At 46.4% G+C, this 19,694-nt stretch overlaps 1 protein-coding gene and 1 long non-coding RNA gene across 3 annotated transcripts; one reads left to right on the top strand and one right to left on the bottom strand.

The window, feature by feature from the left end:
• Positions 1 to 399: 399 nt before the first annotated feature.
• golgb1 (golgin B1) lies at positions 400 to 17,761 on the bottom strand. 2 transcript variants are annotated; one of them, XM_034578028.1, is made up of 20 exons: positions 17,651 to 17,761; positions 15,820 to 15,898; positions 15,036 to 15,227; positions 14,830 to 14,943; positions 14,534 to 14,695; positions 14,316 to 14,438; positions 13,842 to 13,955; positions 12,903 to 13,605; positions 12,720 to 12,796; positions 10,902 to 10,962; positions 5,585 to 10,673; positions 5,057 to 5,468; positions 4,730 to 4,963; positions 3,821 to 4,651; positions 3,495 to 3,688; positions 3,232 to 3,391; positions 3,049 to 3,149; positions 2,836 to 2,907; positions 2,397 to 2,487; positions 2,149 to 2,286 (listed from the first exon to the last, which is right to left on the bottom strand). In XM_034578028.1, exons 2-20 carry the CDS (start codon positions 15,886 to 15,888, stop codon positions 2,149 to 2,151), a joined length of 8,937 nt encoding a protein of 2,978 aa, XP_034433919.1. In that variant the 5' UTR covers positions 15,889 to 15,898; positions 17,651 to 17,761. The 2 variants fall into 2 exon arrangements, with proteins under 2 accessions (XP_034433918.1, XP_034433919.1); XM_034578027.1 differs by lacking the exon at positions 17,651 to 17,761 and having other exon boundaries at positions 400 to 2,286; positions 15,820 to 15,888.
• LOC117757208 lies at positions 17,186 to 18,938 on the top strand. The gene is made up of 2 exons (XR_004613057.1): positions 17,186 to 17,789; positions 18,540 to 18,938. It is a non-coding gene; the product is annotated as an uncharacterized LOC117757208 (long non-coding RNA).
• Positions 18,939 to 19,694: the final 756 nt, after the last annotated feature.

Here is a 19,694-nt window from a genome sequence, read left to right as displayed (position 1 = left end):
CACATTTAACGCTACAACCTACAGAAAAGGGACAAACCAATAATCAAACTCATCAAGATTGATTGAAAACATAAACTTTACATATTTAAGTCTTAACTCTAGTGACACCTTTAATTGTAAGTTTAAAATGTGGTAGTATTGGTAGTGATTTTAGGGTCTCAGTGATAAGTGTGTTTATATCATTGTTTTATTTCTATAAATCCAGTATTCAATGTTGTGCATTTCAGATTATTACAGATTATTTCACTCTACAGTTTTGATCCTGAGCTTCACATAAACCTCTAGAAGCGGTGATGACCAAACGGTGAGAACATAGAACAAAAGGTGATGTTTAAATTCAAAAAATTAATTTCTTCTCGACAAATAAATGAGGAAATAATTCATTCTTGACGCGATCGGTCCCTGATCTAAACCACCAACACTTTAATTACATTGTATTTTTCTATACAGCCCTTTTTAAACAGTTATTTACAGCAGATGTGAAGAAGGTTAATTCAGGAAGAAGGTGAGTACAGAGTAGTCGTTTAACAAAGACCCAGTGATTTAACAGAAAGTGATGGGAGATATCAGTGAGGATATATAAAGGACGGTTTTACATATTCAACTAATGATCAATAAATATTATGCTACGTCAGAGTAGTGGATAACAGGATGGATAATAAAACAGCAGTCTTTCTCCTCTGGAATGATTCCACACTGTGGTTACATTGCTCTTAAAGGCAACTTCATCTGCTATAAAAACTACACAGCAAACTGCAAAATCTACGTCTGTGCAACAGAAGCAAGGACAGGGAAGAACCGTATTATGACAGGAGGGAAACCCACGTCCACCTGACAGAGATCATACGTGTGTACATAACGTGACTTCTAGAGGAAAGTAAAAGAAACACACACACACAAGTGGAATGTGTCAGAACAGAAATTGCACCGTGCTCCGTTATTTTGTGCATGAATGAGATGAAGAAGAAGAAACTGAACAACAACAACATCACGTCCTGAACCTCAAGCCTTTGGAAAAGTTCAACATTTTGGGAAATTAAATTATTCTTGTTAGATCCATAAAACTCTCACGTTTGTCTTTTAAATGTAAACTGGAAACAGGGAAACACAGGGCGGAGGAAGGATGTTTGTTTGTTTGTGACCAGTAAAACCAGGCACATTTAGGGGATTGACATTTTTGGTGCAGCTTGATTGAATTGAAGGGGACTGTTGGTCCTTGGCAGACGTACGTACTCTACTGGCAGCAATTCCAGTTACTTAAGTACCAGTAACACAGTACAGTAATACTACATTATGGGTAAAAGTCATCAAATTTCATATTCTACTGAAGTATTTCCAGCAAAAACAATTAAAATCAAACTGACATTGATATTTTGATACTTATTCATTAGTATCTGATAAAGGTGGATCTAGTTTTTAAATACTTCTTATACAGTTGGTTAGGTCCAGAGGTTCCTCGAGGTCGTTCCCCTCAAATACATAAATCAGAGACGTTGTGAGATGAATAATGACAAATGTTTTTGGTTCTTGGAATATTCTCTGATATTCGTTGTGTTACTTTCAAACTATTCTTAAATTAAACCATCTGAGAAGATTAGAGGGTAAATGTCTCTAAAAACTAATAGATGACTGAAAAATATGACGGAGGAAAGAACTGGTTTAATCTCTGAAAGTACTGAACCTTTTCAAACAGACATACTGAGGTACCCAACTTTCTCATTTAGGACATTTCCCAAAATATCCAACTTTTGCTTTCACATAAAGTTTGACCCTTTTCGTTTCTCTCCCCATCTAAAGGCACATGAGGAAACCATCTGCCAAAATACTTGATTATCATTGTTTTTTCCCTCGAAACCGCAGATTAAAGTAAAGGAGGAAAATCAAGCCTTTGTCCCTTATGTCCTCTCTGCTTGGAAACCCTGTCATACACCAAAGTCATTAAATATTCAAAATGGTTAAAACCATTAATCTATATACTTTGGCTAAACGTTTAATTCCTGTAAAGTGCAGTGTGTGTGTGTAGAAGAGCCTCGCACCCTTTAATTTATTACATGTAACAATATAAAACATATAATGGCCTCGGGTAAGTTCCCTTTTCTTTCCCTTCCTCTCTGTCTGTGTGTTGTCGGTCAGATTTGTGAGCTGGTTTCAGAGGTAACCGCCCACACACATCAGCAGCAGGACGTGCACAGTGAGCAGATAGAGGCTGATCAGCAGAGGCGTGCGCTGGCGAGCGCAGAAGGCCACTCGCAGCATTCGCATCCAACCCGGTCCACCTCTCCGACTCTGCCAGGGACGAAACACAAAGTTACGGGAAACGTGGGGCTCATAAGTCTTTATAATTACAGTTATTAAGAGGACAAATTAGCTGGTCGGGGACATTAGTGGAAACGTACCCGTTTGACAGCTCCTTCCGGCGGCTCGATGAAAACAGCCGTCTCTGAGTGATCCCCCTCCAGGGTCGAGTGCCACTGAGCCGAGCTGTGACTGATAATAATAATAAAAACAGATGTTAGCCGTCGCTTTTTGGTGATTAAACGGATTTACCAGAGCGGAAATGGGACCAGGTGAATTATAGATGCAGAAAAACCAAAGAGAAAGTGTCTGACATCACTGTTTGTTTTTGCGAAATATTATCTTTAGTCTCAACATTATACAATTAAAATATATTTAATAATTAGTGTCTTCTACACACTTTGTAACGTTAGTATCTCCACACTAGATGTTGTACAGTCATGCCTGGAAACAGCTTTGATGAGGGAAGTTAGACTGAACCAAAAAAGTGAAAGTAAAGAAGGAGCAGAACTAAAATCACAAGATGAAATATAGTCGTACCGTTTGAGTCCATCCTGTGTGACCATGAGCTGCTCCTCGGCCGCCATCCTCTGCTGCGTCTCCTCATCCAGCCTGATGTAGAGAAGGTCAAAGTAAGGCTACATCCACACTACTCCACAGTTTTAGAGCTGCTACAACGACACTACTGTTTCAAAACGTTTTTTAAAAGATAACATAGAAGTATGGATGTAGCAAAACTCTCTTGTACTCTACCTCCGCTGTAACTCTTTGACCTCAGCCATGTAGGTGTGGATGTCGAGCTGGCTGCTTCGCTCCTGCGGGGCTCCAGGAGGACTGTCCGCTTTCTCTGAGCCCTGTGGAGAGTTGATGATGTTGGGATATTTCACATTGACTCAAGAAACAACCACAAGTACCAGCACATGTTTCTGCCCCTACCTCTCTCTGATAGTGTTCCTGCTGGAGTTTGGGCCTGTGAGTGCGAGCTTCCTCCAGCATGGCGGTGAGCTGTCGCAGTTGATGGTCCCTCTCCGACAGCGTGGCGAGGGTCTGGTGTTTCAGCTGCTCCGCTTGAGCCATCCAGTCAATACGCTCCAGTCTAAAATAACCAAACAAGATTCTCAAAAACTCACTCTAGTGGGCACATGGTAATTTACAGTCTATAGTTGAAAAATACAAAAATTGCCTGAAGTGTGTCTCACCTGAGAGTCTCTATTTCCTGTTTGCCCGTCTCCACCATGTTCTCCAGCTGTGTGAGGACGCCCAGCGTGTCTTCGTTCTTCGTCTTCTCCTCAAACAGCTCCTGGCTGATTTTAATGAGCTCCCCTGCTCCCAGCCGCGCCAGCTCCGACTTCTGCTTCTTCATCTCAGACGTTTGAGCTTGAAGCTGCTCCAGCTGCACACGAACAGAGGGAAAGACGAAAAAAAGGATGTTGAAAGAAAAGTCTGTGACAATTCATATAAACTAGTTTCAACATGTTTGTATTTATAGTTTTTCTTGTGGATTATTGTCCCACATGTCACTCACCAATCTCTCCCTGTCATTTTGAAGGGCTTGCAGTGCGTTCTTCAGGCCCCACACTTCTCCAGTGGAGCCTCCGGGGCTGCTGGGAACCGCGGGGCCACCTGCCTGGCTCACCTCCTCCAGCTTCAGGTTCAGTTCCTGGGCCTTGTTCAGTGCCTGGTCCCTGCTGTCCTGGAGGGAGGCCATGGCTTTAGCAAACGACTGGTTCTCCGCTCTCAGCAGCGTCGTCGCTTCTTTCTCTTCGAACAGCTTCTGCTCGATGGTCAGCAGGTCTCGGGCGAGCTCGGCCACCCTCTCCTGAGCGTTCTCTGACTCGGTCCTCATCACGCCTCCCTCCCATCGCAGCTCTGCCAGCTCTTTGCTGTTGCTGTTCTGCTCCTGTCTCTCCTTTGATCGGCTCTCCTCTAAGGCCTCCACTTGTACTCTCGCCGCCTGCAGCTGCTCTCTCAGCTTCTCCACCTCTGCACCAGGAGCATCTATCACCTGAGACACTGTCCCACTGTCAGCAGACTGACTGAGAGTCTGCCTCTCCACCCTCACTGCCTCCACCTCTCTGGCGCTGCTCACGCTCTTTAACTGACTTTCAAATTCCTCCCGCTCCCTTTCCAGAGAGGTGATCCGCTCTCTCTGAGCAGCCAGAAGCTGTTTGTGTTGGGAGTCCTTCATGCTCAGGACTTGGTTAAGTTCCTCTCGGTAGCCGTGAAGCTGAGCCGACAGTTTGCCTTTTTCAGCGTACAGGTCGTCTCTCTGGACCAGCAGAGAGCGCAGCTCCTCCTTCAGGCTGTTGTTCTCCCCCGCTGCTTCTTGGATCAGAACATCCTTCTCCAACATGACCTGGGAAACAATACAAATATTATAATCAGCCACTAGAAAAACAATACAAGTTATAAATATCTGTATTTTGTACACTACCTGCAGGTGTTTCTCCTCCAGCTGTTTGTACATGTTGAGGACTCGGTCTCTGTCGTCCTGTAAGGAGCCCATGGCCTTCATGAATGAGTCCAGCCGGGTTTTTCTGTTGTTGCTCTCTTCCTCAACCTTTCGCAGTTTTTCTTCCAGATCCCGAACTTCTTCTCTCCTCTGCTCCAGCTCCTTCTCGGCTTCGTGTGCCCGGGTGTCCGCCTCCTTTCTAGCCTCCTCAGCAGCCTGGGAAATAAAAACACATGAAATGGTGAGACATTTTTTAATAATATCTGACAGCTGCTATGTGCTCTCCAATAAATGAATCAATGTTAGTACCTGAGCGACAGCTTGTTCCTTCTCCCCCAGCATTTCCACTTCTCTTCTTTCCTTCTCATGTAACTCAGTCTGCAGGCTCTCTGTGAGGGCCTTTGAGGACCTCAGGTCTGTCTCCAGTTGCTCCACGTTCAGACACAGCCGCCTCTCTTCTGCCTCCCTCTCCCTCAGCTCAGTCCTGGCCTTGTCGACTTCGCCCTGCAGCCGGCCGACAGCCTCGTCCAGAGCCTGGACTCGGTGACGAAGACCCTCCAGCTCTTCTGTCAAAGCACGGACTTCATTTTGTGCAGACGTCAACTCAGCTGTTGTTTGTTGAAGCCTGCTCTTATCTTCCTCGATGACAGCTTGACTCTCTGCGACTTTCTTTTCCTCCTCTTCCAGTCTGAGCTGCCAGTCTTTGTCTGCTTTCTGTAGTCTGAAAAAAAAACAACAACAATTGAGTAATCTTATCAAAATTTTGGGCTAAAGGGCTGAGTATAATGAATCGAACGAAACAGGGAAATAGGACAAATACAGAGAGAAGCTTTTTACCTGTCCACAGAAAGCTGAAGTTCCTCTTTCAGTCCAGTCTCTTTCTGAAGCTGCTCTGCCAGGTTCTTTGCTTGTGTTTCAGCCTCCCGGACTTCAGCCTCCTTACCCTGCAGCACACCATTAAAGCGAGTCTCCCACTGCCGGACCTCATCCAAAACTCTGTCCCGGTCATCTTGCAGTGAGGACATGCAGCGTGAGAAGGCGGCTAACCTGGCCAGAGACTCGTCTAGACGGGCTTGCATCTCTTGGGCTCGTCTCTCCGCTCCCTCTGCCATCCCTCTGGCCTCCTGAGTTGCCTCCTCTTGCTTTTCCTGGTCTCTGTAGGCCTCCTCCAGCCTCAGCTCAATGTCCTTCAGTTCAGCTCCCAGCCTGAGCCTCACAGAGTCGAGCGTTTGCTCTGCCTCAGCCTTTAACGAGGCCTCTTTCTGCTGGGCGCTCTGTTCTAAAGTTGTTTTCTCAGCTAAGGCCTCGCTCAACTGTTTCTGGACGTCATCCAATTGAGATGTACAGCTAACCAACTCTTCCTCGATCCTCTTCAGGCTCTCTCGAGTTGTGGAAGTCTCCAGCTGGGACTGTTCCAGTTTGTTTTTGAGCTCGTCGTGGCTGTGCTGCAGCGCCTTCGCTTCCCGGTCCAGTTCACTGATCCTCTCCTGGTACTGGATGCTGTCGTTCTGCAGCTGCCGCACCTCCCGCTGCTTCTCCCTCAGCAGTTCCTCCAGCTGACGGGCTCGGCTCTGGCTGCCTTCTCTGACCCTCTGCGCAGACCTCAGCTGTTGTTCCAGCTCCCTCTGCTTACCAGACTCTGCCTCCGCCTCGTCTCTCTCTCTCTGGGCCTGCCTCATGTCCTCTTCCAGTCGGGACGCCCGGTCCCTCTCGCTCTGAGCCTCGGCTTCGAGTTCAGCTCGCTCCCTCTCCAACCTCTCCACGTCCCGCTGAAGTTCAGTCAGGTGCTCCCGGTTGTCGGCCGTCTCTTGCTGGTAACCAGCAATACTCCCATTGAGCTGGGCCAGCTGGTTCATCAGACGCTCCTCCAGGTTATCTTTGTCCGTTTCGAGGCTTCTGAGGAGTTCTTTGAATTGAATTTCTCTCTTGGAACCCTCGTCAATCAGACTCTTTTCTCTGTCTTTACTTTCTTGCAGGTTTTTTTCTAAAGAAGCCGCAAGACTCAGCTCCTCTTGACTTTCCTGGAGCTGTCGCTCAAGAGAGGCCAGTTCAGCTTTGAGTTCAGCCTCCCGTTCTTGCCACAGACTTCTCTCTGTGTTAACAGCTGCCTCCATCTCCTTCATTTTAGCCTCTAACAAAGCTTGAACACTTTCTGTCTTTTCCTCCTTTTCTTTCTCCTCTGTGGGCTGCAAATGTGTTTCTGGTGCAGACGCTGCAACTATTTGTTCATCTGGAGTCTCCTCTAGTCTTTCTTTTTCTTCATACTGAGTCTCATCAGGCTCAGCTTTGGTCATGATTGTGTCTGATTTCTGTGCAGTGACAACCTCTTCTACAACTGCAGCAGAGCTGAGTGGAGCCACTTGGATTTCACTCTCCTCTTTCTCTCTTATTTGGCCAACCCGTTCCCTCAGTTCTTCCACCTGCTGCCCTAAAGAGTGTTTCTCTGCAGCTGTGGCTTCCAGCTCAACTTTCAGAGCCTCCATCTCTTCTTCAAGTCTCTCAACCTCAGCTTTGAGAGAGTGGTCCACTCGTTTTCTTACAGGCTTCTCCTGCATCTCTCTAAGTTTTTCATTCTCCTCCTCTAACTCCAGAATTTTGTGCTGCTTTGTTTTGGCAAATTTCCTCATTTTGTCTTTCACCGAATCCACCTCTTTCTGCAACTCCTCCGCCTGCCGCTCAGCCTCTTGCCTTTTCACCTCATTTGTCCTCACTCTGGCAGCCAACTCTTGTCTCTCCTGTCTGGCAGCTTCCAGGACGCGCCTCACTCGCTCCGCCTCGTCGCTCACGTTTTCATAAGACTTGAGCAAAGTCTCGTACTCGTCCTTCATGCCTTGAACCTTCTCCTCCCATTCTCTGCTCACCCTGGCGGCCTCTTCTTGCGCCAACTCCACTTCTCTCTTACAAGCGTCTTTCTCATTCACTATGCCTTCCATGGCCAGTTTGAGGCTCTCGCAGGACGATCCAAGACTTTGGTTCTCAAGTAACATACGATCAACCTCATCGATCAGCTTTAGCCTTTCTGCTCTCAGCTTCTCCAGCTCATCTTCTGCCGACTCCAGTTTCTGCTGCAGCTCGGCCATGAGCTTCTCAGTCGACGCTAGCTGCTCCTTCTTGGTTTTATTGTCTTTCAGGGTCTCTTTGCGAGAGATCAGAGCAGCCTGAAGTTTTCGCTGAATCTGCTGGATCTTTGCCTCGCTGTCTTTTTCTTCCTCTTGCTTCAGTGGAACCTCGACCTCTAACCTCTGGGTTTTTTCCTGCTCAACCTTTAATTCTGTCTGTAAAGAATCGATTAGTTCATCCTTCTGAGACACTGTATCTTGCATTGAGTGAATGAGAGCGTTCTGCTCACTTAGCTGCTGACTCAGGTCCATTATCTCGTGGTTCTTGTTATCGATGAACTGCATGAAGTCTTTCAATTCAGCCTGAAGATTCGCGATGGAGGCTGTGGAATCTGCAGATGCCGCGTTGGTTGCAGCTTCCATCTCTGCTTTTAGGGTTTCTGCATGAGACTCAGCTTGACAATACTTTTCTCGAAGATCACCAATTTCCTCTGAGAGCGCGTCAATCTGTTTTTCTTTTTCTCTCAGCGCTTGCAGCTCGTCACCCAAATCCTGCAATTCAGCCTCTTTCAGTGACAGACTGGCCTGAGTTCCCTGCAGCTGCTTCTCTAGCTCTGTGTTAGCGATGCGCACAGACCGGATCTCGTCTCTGAGAGCTTTCAGAGATTTATCCATTTGTGCGGAGTGGACGTCAGACGGCTCTGCAGGAGGCTGAGCTGCATCACCGGTTTGTGGTTGTAACGATTCAGGCTCAGTTGCGGCAAAGTCGACCCAGTCCTCCTGGACCCAATCGCCGCCTGCTTGCTTCTCCATGTTCTCAGCTCGTTGTTTGGTTGCTTGCTGAGGCAGGTTCTCTCTCTCCGTGCACACTCTTTCTTCCAAATCTCTCAGTTCAGTCATAAGGGTTTCTCTGTCTCCGCTCTGTGCCTCAAAACGTTCCATCAGCTCGTTGTATTCTTCTTTCTGCTGCTTCAGTTGTTCGCGGTGGTGTCGGTCTTTCTCTTTCGCTTTGCGGATGGTTTCTTTGCGAGATTCCTGAGCCTCGTGAACCTTCTTTTGAAGCGTTTCACACTCTGCTTTCATAAAGGCCACTTGGGATTGTAACTTAGTCGTTTCAGAAGAAATGTCTGATGCCTGCTGAGTGTTTTCAGCTTCTTTGCTTAGTGTTCTGTTCAGGGTGAGCGTCTCAGCAACGACTTGATCTTGTTGGCTAATTTTCTGCTTGAGACTTTCAACTGTCTCCTCTTTAGATCTTAAAGCTTCCTCGAGCTCCTGGAGTTTAGTCTCCATTTCTTTAATATCATGTTCTCTTGTTTTTTCTACTTCTGGATCATTTGCAGGATTCTCTCCCTTCGCTAACTCCTCTAGCTCTTTCCTTGTTTTTGCTGCCTTCTCAAAGTCAGCGACCTTCCTCATGAGCTCTTTACGTTGCACAAGTGCAGCCTGCAGCTTCTTCTTTGTGTTTGTTAGTTGGGTTTCCATCTCTCCTTTCTGCCTTCGCAAACTACCAAGCTCATCATCAACATGAGTGGTCGAGTCTTCACGACTCACTTGCTGTTTCTCATCTCTCACTTTCTCAAGTTCCACGATCTGCTCTTTCATTTTACTGACTTCACTGTCGATCTGGAACTTCTCTTCTTCTACTTGAAGCAGTTTAGTGGACATACTGTCATTGAGCTCCGTCATCTCCTGCTCTTTCTGACTGAGACGAAGCTGCAGGTCACTGATCTCCGAGTCCTTCATTGACAAAGACTCGTTGTTGAGGTCTGATGTCTGGGAACATTCCAACACGCTGTTCTCCATATCGTGCTGCCTCTTTTCTAGCTCAGAGGAGAGCAGTTCGGTGTATTCCAGCTGAGCGCTCAGCATCCTCACCTGACTGTCCTGCTCCGACAGAGCACTGTGGGTTGTTTGCAACTCGCTCTGCAGGCTCTGGATCTTCTCCTCCTTGGCTTTACTTTCAACATTCAAAATGTCCATCTGTTCCTCTAGAAGCTGCATTTCAACACTGTGCTTATCCACCATTGAGCTACTTTGCAGGGAAATTTCATCCAGCTCCAGTCTGGTTGTCTTAAGCTCCTCTGCAAAGTTATTGACCTGAGACTCTGCCTCTTCCTTTGCGGCAATAAGAGACTGTGCTTCTTCTTCCAGATTCTTGATTTTCTCCTGTGACTCTGCAGCTGCCTCTCTGAGCCGCTGCAGCTCAGCCTGAAGTTCACTGTACCTCCTCTGGAGCTCCTCGGCTAAGGCCTGAGCAAACACCTGGCCAGAGGGCACGTTAGCATCTGAGGAGGAAGAACTCTGCTGAGTTACATTAACCTGCACCGTCTCTCGGATGATGAGAGAAGAGGATTCGACTTGAACCGTGGAGGTTTCCTGCTCCATGCTCGTCGCCTCCCATGACTGCAGCTGCATTTGGCCGAAGTCCTGCATGAGGGAGGGCCACTCCTGGCCTCCATCTTGATTCATAGCTTCCAGGAGGGTCCAGCTGCTGTGGGCCACCTCTGAATCACTACTGGCGACCATCTCGTCAGAGGAAGTCCCTTTGGATTCTTCTGGGGACTCAGACTGGTGTCCGATAAGCTCTGGGCTGCTCTCAGTATCAGCAGACATGGAGAGGATGGAGGTGTCCTCAGCAACTAAGGTGGTTTCTTCATCTTGTGTATCCTCCATTAGGTCAGGAGGAGCTGCAGAGCTGCCACAGGCGGCTGAACTGGCGTCCTGATCCTGCTCTGGAGTCTGATGGTATATCTCACTTGATGTAACCTGACTGGAGCTGTGGTCTTCAGCCAGTCTGAGCGATTCTCGCAGGGCAACCAGCTCATTGTCTTTTTCTAATAGCTGCTGCTCCAGTTCCAGTATTTGTGCTGTGGAGTAAAAACATGAGGGTTTTAGAGTAAATAGAAAACTAGAATTACCACCCAGTGGTTATATGCCTTCGCCAACCAGTGCAGTTTGAGTCCACATAAATTTGTTATCTCATAAGAGGTCATTGTGAAGTTTGATCACTGAACTCTAATCAGTTAATCTTGGCGATAACAGTTGTATATTGTTTGATTCTGTTTCAATATTTTGTGTAGGATAGATATTTGTACCCTTTTCAGCTTCAGATGAATCCTGTGCCGACGGTTCAGTCACTTCACCTCTTTCAGAGAACTGGAAGAAAGAAACAAAACTGTGACCATCTTTTCAAACTAGGATGGACTGAAAGTTATGATTTACAGATGAAAAATCCAGTGTGAGATAGTGAAACACTTAAAGGGGACATAGCATGCAAATTCCACTTTGTTAGTGCTTCTACAGGTTAATGTGGGTATCTGGCATGTCTACCAACCCAAAAACTCTGGGGAAAAAACACTCGCGCGTTTTGTTATAGTTCCTCTAAGTCAGAAACGTCATGCTTGAGCGACTCGATTGCGCTTCCTGGGTATTGTGTCGTAACAAGGAACTGGAAGTCTCCCTACATGGTCTTGGCCCCCCCGTCCCCCCACACTCGTTACTTCCGGGTTTACACCGGAGTCAGCGAGACTGCGAGGCAGCGCAGCGCCGTTCCCAAGCACGCAGCCGGGCTGTTCACACGGGACGAGCATTTCTCCGCTGGTCAGCCCGCGATTCACTCACATGTGGCATTTGTCTGGATCGTTGGGACTGGGAGGCTGCAGCAGCTGCTCGGGCGCGACCGCTCGCTCTCCCGTGCGTGAGCTGGAATTTGTGTCAGCGCCACATAGCCAGCAGTGTGGAAGACTTCCGCAGTGTACAGCGCTACTGTAACCCCCGAACCCCGACATTCAACGGGTACAACAACAAGCGGAGAAACCAGAATCGCGGGCTGACCTTATATATACAGTCTATGGGGCTGACCAGCGGAGAAATGCTCGTCCCGTGTGAACAGCCAGGCGGCTGCGCGCTTGAGAACGGCGCTGCGCTGCCTCGCAGCGGTCTTCCACACTGCCAGCTGTGTGGAAGACTTCCGCAGTGTTCAGCTCTACTGTACGCCGGGGTACAGTAGTTACGCCGGGGTACAGTAGTTACGCCGGGGTACACCGGAAGCGCCGCTGCAAGGCAGCGCAGCGCCGTTCTCCAGCGCGCAGCCGCCTGGCTGTTCACACGGGACGAGCATTTCTCCGCGCTGGTCAGCCCCATAGACTGTATATATAAGGTCAGCCCGCGATTCTGCTTTCTCCGCTTGTTGTTGTACCCGTTGAATGTCGGGGTTCGGGGGTAAATGATGGTCTTCATAGCCCCCCCCACCCCTCTCTTTCTCTCTCTGTCTGTCTGCTTGTGTGCTTGTAGTGGATGGGCAGAGGGGGACATTTAATTATGTGATTGGGAAAATTAAAACTCCAGGACAACAAGGGGAATACAAAGTATGGGATGCATATTTGATAATTTATATCATATAAAATATGTAATTTATATCGTTTAAAATCATGGGGGGAGAGGGGGGAGGGGGGAGCTGGCTCATTAGCATTTAAAGGAACAGGCACTCAAAACAGGTCACTCTGTGGAGGGCTGTTTTATACAGGGTAAAAAGGGTGCTGTTTTATATGATCCTTGTGGTATTTTGACCAAAGTATGTTACAGACATTTCATTAAGACCCCAAGGAACCATATCAACTTGTGGTAAAATGGGCATGCTATGTCCCCTTTAAATCTATCTCAGCAACACATTTTTAAATCATACAAACATGGACCAAACAAAACAGAAACCCAGTTCAAAGTTTTGGAGAAACTCTTGAGTGCTCTCTGAGTGCCCTTCTAAGTTTGCTTATTGAGATCTGATCACATTCCAGACACAGTGGAGAACATTTGAAAGCTCATAAAGCAAACAACAGAAAGCAGGACAAACAGACAGGGTATGCAGTCACAGATTACATGTTTACACCAGGTTTAAATGGAGCTGTAACACCTACTGTAATAATTTGCTGCTCCAGCTGCTGCATCATGGCCGTGGCCTCCTCCTGTTCTGTGGTTTTTCTGTCGAGTTGTTCTGAAAATCAGATGATCATTTTAAAACATCATCACCTCGATGAAAAGCTTCATATCTTTCATTAAAACATTCAATCCCACACACAACTAGATGCATGTGCTCTTACCCTGAAGGGTTTCCATGGTGTGGGTGAGCTCTGCACGCTGTTCCTCACTCTCACTCTCTTTGTCTTTCAACCTCGTCAGTTGGTTGTTAATCGACTGCACAGTGTCCAGGAGAAGAGGAAGGTCGGCAGGGACGGCGTTTTCCTCTGAGGTTTGAACGTCATCTGGAGCCAGAGCTCGTAAATGTCTCCAAACTTCAACCAAGATCTCACCCTTCTTCTGAGCATCTTCCTGCTCCTCTTTAAGAGAAGCCAGCTCTCTTTCTAATTTTTCTATTTCTGACTTCTCCCTCTCTTCGGTTTCCTCGCTGACATGAACAGCCGTCTCTCTCATTGATGCAAGTTCACTTTCAAGGCGAGTTATTTCTGCCCGGTCTCTCTCTGAAGCATCATGGCTTGCTTGGACGGCTGCGAGCTCAGCCTCTTTCATCAGAGCCAGTTCTCTCTCCAGTCTGGCAACTTCCATATTCTCCTTCTCCAGAGCCTCCTGACGAACACATTCAGCCTCTCGCAGGGAGAGCAGCTCGCTCTGCTGCCTTGTCACGTCCATTCTCTCTATTTCCAGAGCCTCCAGGCTGGATCGAAGGGCTGCGAGTTCTACATCGGCCCTGCTGGCCTGTTCGGCCCACTGCTGCCTCTCCTCCTCCCTCAGCTTCACGGCCTCTGCCAGCTCTTGCTCCATCTGCCGAAACTGAGAAGTCAAGATCTGAGCAGAGAGAGAGGGTGAGGCAGAGAGAGAGGATGTGAGTGGGTGTGTGGCTCAGCCAAACAATGCATATAAAAGAAGGGCCATCCTCATCTCAGGTGTGTCGTCTTTTAAACAGTTTGCTTGTCATTAGATAGGAGGAGTTTTCTTTGCTAACAAAGCGTCTGTAAATATGTCAACATGAAGAAAAGAATTCGAAGCTGCTCAGATGGCATCTGGTCCGACAGGATCTGTACCTGTTTTTGCTGATCTGCACTGTTCACCTCCTCCTGCAGCACTTCCAGCACTTGGGAGCGAGATTTTAAAGCCTCCTCGAGCTCTTCACAGCGCCTCTGGGCTGCCTGCAGAGCCTGAGAAAAACAAATCAACAACAGAACCAAGAAAGAGGTTAAGAACATGAAAGCAGGTGTGAAGCGTGACAGTTATATTCTCTTCCACTGCTTCAGAAACTGAAACATTTTTTGAGTTTGTCACCGGGATATGAACAGAGACAGATTCAAAGTTGTCATCTTTTCATCTGTGTGTTTGTTTGTTGTCTGTCTGTCAGTTAGCAGGATGACACAAAAACATGTCTGAAGGATGTGGTATGGGTCAGGAAAGAAATTTAATTTTGGTGGTGATGATACAGGATTTTTTTTTTTATTTCTTTAATAGGGAGAAAGGGCATTTTGACCCAGTTCAGCCCATTGAATAGCATCTTGATCTTGTACCTGCTGAAGCTCTCCGTCATTCTGAGACTGCAGTGTGACCCTCATCAGCTCTTCTTCCTGCTTCTGAATCTGTTCCTGGAATCGCACATCCTTCTCACACACCACCGCCTGCATCTTCTGCAACTGAAAACAAAAACAACAACAAATCATCCAGAAGGATCTTTTCTATGGACATTTACAGATAATTGTTCACAGTTTATTACAGTTATAATTGTCACCTGTTCAGTGTGGGCAGATTCCTTCTCGTGCAGAAGCTGCTCGGTGGCCTGCAGTTGTTGCCCGAGCTCCCTGCTGTTGGCCTCGGCCCTGCTCAGCTTGTTCTTCAGTTCTTGGAGCTCCTCCTCGACTGCAGCTCCGGTGAAAGAGCTGTCTGGGCTCAGCTGCAGACAAAACAGATGCTCAAGTCAGATACAAACCAAATGTCTTGATATTTACAGTTTAAGTGTATTTAACGTGAAGCATTTTTTATTCTGTACAAGATCTTTTTTGTAATAATCCTCAGTCTCAAACTCACTGTGCCTCCTCCAGATCCTTTTAAATCATGAATCTGTTTGTTGAGGGAGGCCATCTTAGCTTTGGCCTGCAGTTTGAGTTTGGTGAATCGAGTGTCGGCCTCTTCCTTTTCATTCTGGGGATATTGGGAAAGAAAAAGCTGTGGTTAACAGACATACATACCTTTGGAGAAAGGTGTTGATAGCAAACACAGACAGGATTTTTCACCTTGAGCTGAACATCTTTGTTGGCCAACTCCGTGTCCTTCTGGACAAGATGAGTGTCTTTGTCTCGGATGAGCTCCTTCAGCTGCACCACCAGCTGCTCCAGGTGAGCCAGCCTCTCAATGGCCTCCTCAGGTACCTCAGACTCCATCGAAGCCTGGCCCTCACCGCCGGGGAGCTGAGGCACCAACGTACCCTACACACGGAAAGAAGTGGAAGTCAGTTTACTCAGTCCTGCTCAGCCTGTATCTCTGGGCGAGGTTAGTAAACCAAGTCCATCAGGGTTATTTTCACCCTGGTCTTAAGGATAAAAAATGTCCCGACAGAAAGCCTGTGTTAAAGATGAGGGCAAAGTAACATATTTTCTTCTTCAGCCTCTACTGCTTCAATAGCATTAACTCTCCGCTGAGGGACAAAACTTAATAATCCACCGCATGTAAGAAACATCATCAACATGCCCACTCGCTCACTGTGAATTCTCATTCTCCAGACTTTTTACTAGGGGGCTGGAAAGAAAAGTTCTGGCAAATGTCCACAGGAAATGACTTGGGAAAATTCTGCGTGGAATTCAGTGCATGTCTGAAAACAGAATACGAGAACTCATCTTTAATTCAAGAGATGACAAGCAGAGATTTTCTACCCTCGGCTCTTTGTTTCCCAAACAGAGAATAAAAGGCTCTTTCACATTTGACCAGATATCTTCTCTACACATACTCATTTAAAAAGCAGAGGACAGTTACAATACTATTCATTGTAATTTGTTATGAATGCATGTGTTGCCCTCTCACCTGTGAGTCTCCATCTGGGCCCTCCTCTCCTGAGAGCTCCTGGAGGACATTGGCCAGGCGGCTGAACATCAGGATGGCACTGGGGGGAAAAAAAACAAGCTTTGAGGCTTTAGCGACTAACATCAGAAACCATTTCTTTGCTGCATCAGCAACTGCACTTTCCTGTTCACCATAGAAAAAACTTTTTCCATTATCCTACGTCAACATTTTAGGTGGAGGCATAAATTTGTGTTATTTATAGAATCATAAATGCAGCCTGGAGTTGAACCTGTCTTCTTTTCATAATGCAAAGTATCTAACACATGATATGTACACGTAACCTTTCCCCGTGTCTCCGCTCAACATGCCGTCTGACGCCCGACGGCACGCCCTGTGAAACGGATGTTGATACACGCACAATCCTGGGTATATTTATTCACCTTTGTTTGCACATGCAGGCAGTGACGGGACGCTTAGAATAGTTTTATAGATTTGAGACTGAGAGAGAGTTCATTATTTACAAAACAATCCCAAAGTCCGTTCAGTTGCTTCCGTCTTTTCGTTTGGAGATGGAGTTTTACCAGGTGACAGTTGAAATTGTAGAAATTTGATTTGAGACTAGAGTCAAGAATGAACGTTCAATCTTTATATTTAAGGCAACATGGACAAGAAGTCCTTAAAGTGCTCAAAAGAAATGTCAAGAACAAAGTCTGAACTACATCTGCTGAGCGACATCCTGTGACGATTGAAAGCTGTAGAACTGCGACTAAAAACAACTTGTGGTGAGGTCTCACCAGTTAAATATATATTTTTAATGGCATTACCAATTACCACTGCTGAGGCGATTAGTCAATTAATCAGTTAGTCAATGACGGAGGGATTAATGATGAATCTGTTTAAGTAATTTGTCTCGCAAAAAATAGCAAAAATAATCACCTGGTTCAATTTCTCTAATTCTATTAAATAAATAGCTTTTGTTATTTTATGTTTAGGAATCTGTGAAAAAACATAATTGCTGGTTGGAGCACGACATAATAAACATACTACTAAATATAATAATATGTCTTTAAGTAGAATGCTTTATTATACAAAACTTTATTCACCTCAGATCCTAATCATGAGAGACTTGGACTAATCATGTTTCACCTTTTAGAGGAGAATCTGGCTGTATCTTGTTTAATATAGTTCACAGAGAAACTGTTCTCATATCAAGTTCTTTTCCAGCTCAATGTTTATCTAAATAGCATATTATATAGATAGATAGATAGATAGACAGACAGACAGACAGACGGACAGATGGACAGGTAAACAGGTAGATAGACAGACAGGTAGATAGACAGATAGACAGACAGATTTGTTTTATTACAACCAAATACATTTGCTCCTCCGTGTTTATACGAATAAAACTCTTTTCTATAACTTAGTATTTGTTTTTCATCCCATCCACAGCAACGCATTGTCAGACACCCCCTAACCCTGTTTCTCCTCCGGACCGGAGCGAACTTCTCCGAGTGTTTCCGAACCCGCAGAGCTCGGCAGCACTGCGGCTGCGTCACAGTGTCGCCGAACACCGCAGATTAACGACAATAACGACCAAAACTACCGTAAACTGCACGCGCTACCGGACACGGACGCCGGGAGGAGGAGATGAACCGGGGACGTTGACGGGGGAAGCGCCGGTGTTTACTCTGCGGCTCCCACGGTACAGTCCGGTTAGCTTAGCGGGCTAACGCCGAGAACTGGTAGATTAGCGCCGCCGCTCCAGAAGCTGCTCCGCGGGGTTCCGGTGCGTGGCAGCGGTGCGGGGCCGCCTCGAGCGGACTGATGTGCGCAGGACGCGGCTCGGACTCACCTGTGTCAGCGGCTCTCGGGTCAAAGTGTCCGGGGCTTCTGTGCTATTTCTCCTCGGATGGATTTCAGAGCTGAGCCACATCACCAAACGCATCCCGGAAGTAAAGCTGCCTCTGCGCTGATTGGACGGAGCTGCCAACGTAAGGGACCGTCTGCAAATCCCCGAAGCGTCTAGGGAGCATCTGTCTTCTTCTTCCTCCTCATTCTTCTTCTTCCTCTCCTCCTCTTCCACCTTCTTCTTCTTCTTCTTCTCCTCCACTCTCCTTTCTTCTTCTTCTTCTTCTTCTTCTTCTTCTTCTTCTTCTTCTCCTCCACTCTCCTCTCCTTACTCCTCTCCTCCTTCTTTTTCGTCTTCTTCTTCTTCTTCTCCTCCTCTCCCTACTTCCTCTTCCTGCTTCCTCCTTTCTCCTCCTCATTCTTCCTTCTTCCTCCTCCTTCTTCCTCCTTCCTCCTCCTGCTTCCTCCTTTCTCTTCCTCCTTCTTCCACCTTCCTCCTCCTGCTCCTCCTCCTCTTCCTCCAACATCAAGGTGCATTACGGCCATCCACTGTGTGTTTCAATGTCCTACTTCTTCTCCTTCATCTTGCCCGTTCGTTACTGTTTCTCTTATTACCCTTGATATTTGATAGCTTCTTCTTCTTCTTCTCTTGGTGCCAACCTACTGTGTTGAAGCGTAATTCAGAGTTATCTAGGCCATATTATATCTTTCATCTGATTATTCCAATGATAAATACTATTTCCAAGCTCACTTCTTCCCCTCTATGCTTTGCAATGTCCCTCTTTAGCTTTTCTAGTTCTCTAACATACTTATTACAGTAAAGAATAATGTGAAAGATGAAGGAAAGGAGCCTTTAAACTAAATATACACACAATTTGACTCCTTTGCATCAGTGACATCGAAGAAGGAAACATGAAGAAGACAGGACACGACCTACGAGTGAACCTGATCATCAACCATGTCCGCCAGCTGGGCAGGAGCCTGCTGCTGCTCGCCCACTACACCACGGTGTTTGTGGCCTTCGTGGGCCGCAGCGTGCAGTGGATGGTGGAGGCGGTGAGGTGGACCAGCCTGTTTGCACGATACACTGTGTCCGCGTTCAATTCCATCTACAGACTTCTGCACCGGGGCAAGAGGAGCAGCGTGGCAGCGGGGACCAGAGAGATCTGCCCGGGCGCCGACACGCAGCCACACTGTGCATCATAACTTCATATCTGCAAACTGACAACCACCAGCGGAGACTGGCTCAACTTACGAAAAGGGAGTGAAAAAAACAAAAAACGCACGATGAAGGAGGAAAATGAGGCCTTACTGTAGTGTGAAACTTTTTACTTTTTTTAAGCACTTATAACATAACTTTTTGTAACATACTCTTACTAGTCTTGTACATTGTTATGTTTTTGTTATCGTCAGCAAAAGCTCTTTCAAAATGTTGGAAAACATTCAAGCTCTTTGTTAGATGAAGTCATTCATCCCTCGTACCTGTTGATATGACAGGGGAATGGTAATTTATACCATTTCAGAGTTATCACACTAAATTGAACAGTACATGAATTCAGTGAAGTACAAACCACTACCAAGGCCCGACAGGCCCCTCATGAAACAACATTTAAAGCCACTAAATCCAGTTTTTTTATTTGTACACACTCATCTATTTCAGAGCCCTAAAAATGTCTGATATTTTCTTCCAGATCCATTAATTATTCTCTGAGAAATCAAAGAAAATTGAAATTTTAGAGTAAGTGAAAAAAACATTCCTCGATTTGCCCCCTAAACCAGATTCACACCAAAGTTTATCAGATACTTTCCTGACACATATCACATCTTTCCTCAAAGTTTTGTGGAAATCTATCCAGTACTTTTTGTGCCATCTTGTTCACAAACAAACAGACAGGGGTGAAATCATAACTTCCTTGGCGGAGGTAAAAAAAAAATGCATCACACCATCAACAGCCAAATGTATTTTTAAACCTGTGCCTGTGAAGTTCATACATGATTTAATATGAATGTGTTGTTTTTTGGGCATCTTTTACGCTGACATGACTGTG

Source organism: Hippoglossus hippoglossus, chromosome 23, assembly GCF_009819705.1.
Source record: "Hippoglossus hippoglossus isolate fHipHip1 chromosome 23, fHipHip1.pri, whole genome shotgun sequence".
Taxonomy (NCBI): domain Eukaryota; kingdom Metazoa; phylum Chordata; class Actinopteri; order Pleuronectiformes; family Pleuronectidae; genus Hippoglossus; species Hippoglossus hippoglossus.
Note: the sequence above shows the minus strand (reverse complement) of the source record. Positions and strands in the feature narration are given on the sequence as shown.

Coding starts and splice junctions, on each gene's coding strand:
- golgb1 (XM_034578028.1), bottom strand. CDS start 15,888: ATGTTCAGCCGCCTGGCCAATGTCCTCCAGGAGCTCTCAGGAGAGGAG. Junction 13,956..14,315: donor ATGACGGAGAGCTTCAGCAG/GTACAAGATCAA, acceptor TGTTTTTCTCAG/GCTCTGCAGGCAGCCCAGAG. Junction 3,150..3,231: donor AGGAACACTATCAGAGAGAG/GTAGGGGCAGAA, acceptor AACTCTCCACAG/GGCTCAGAGAAAGCGGACAG.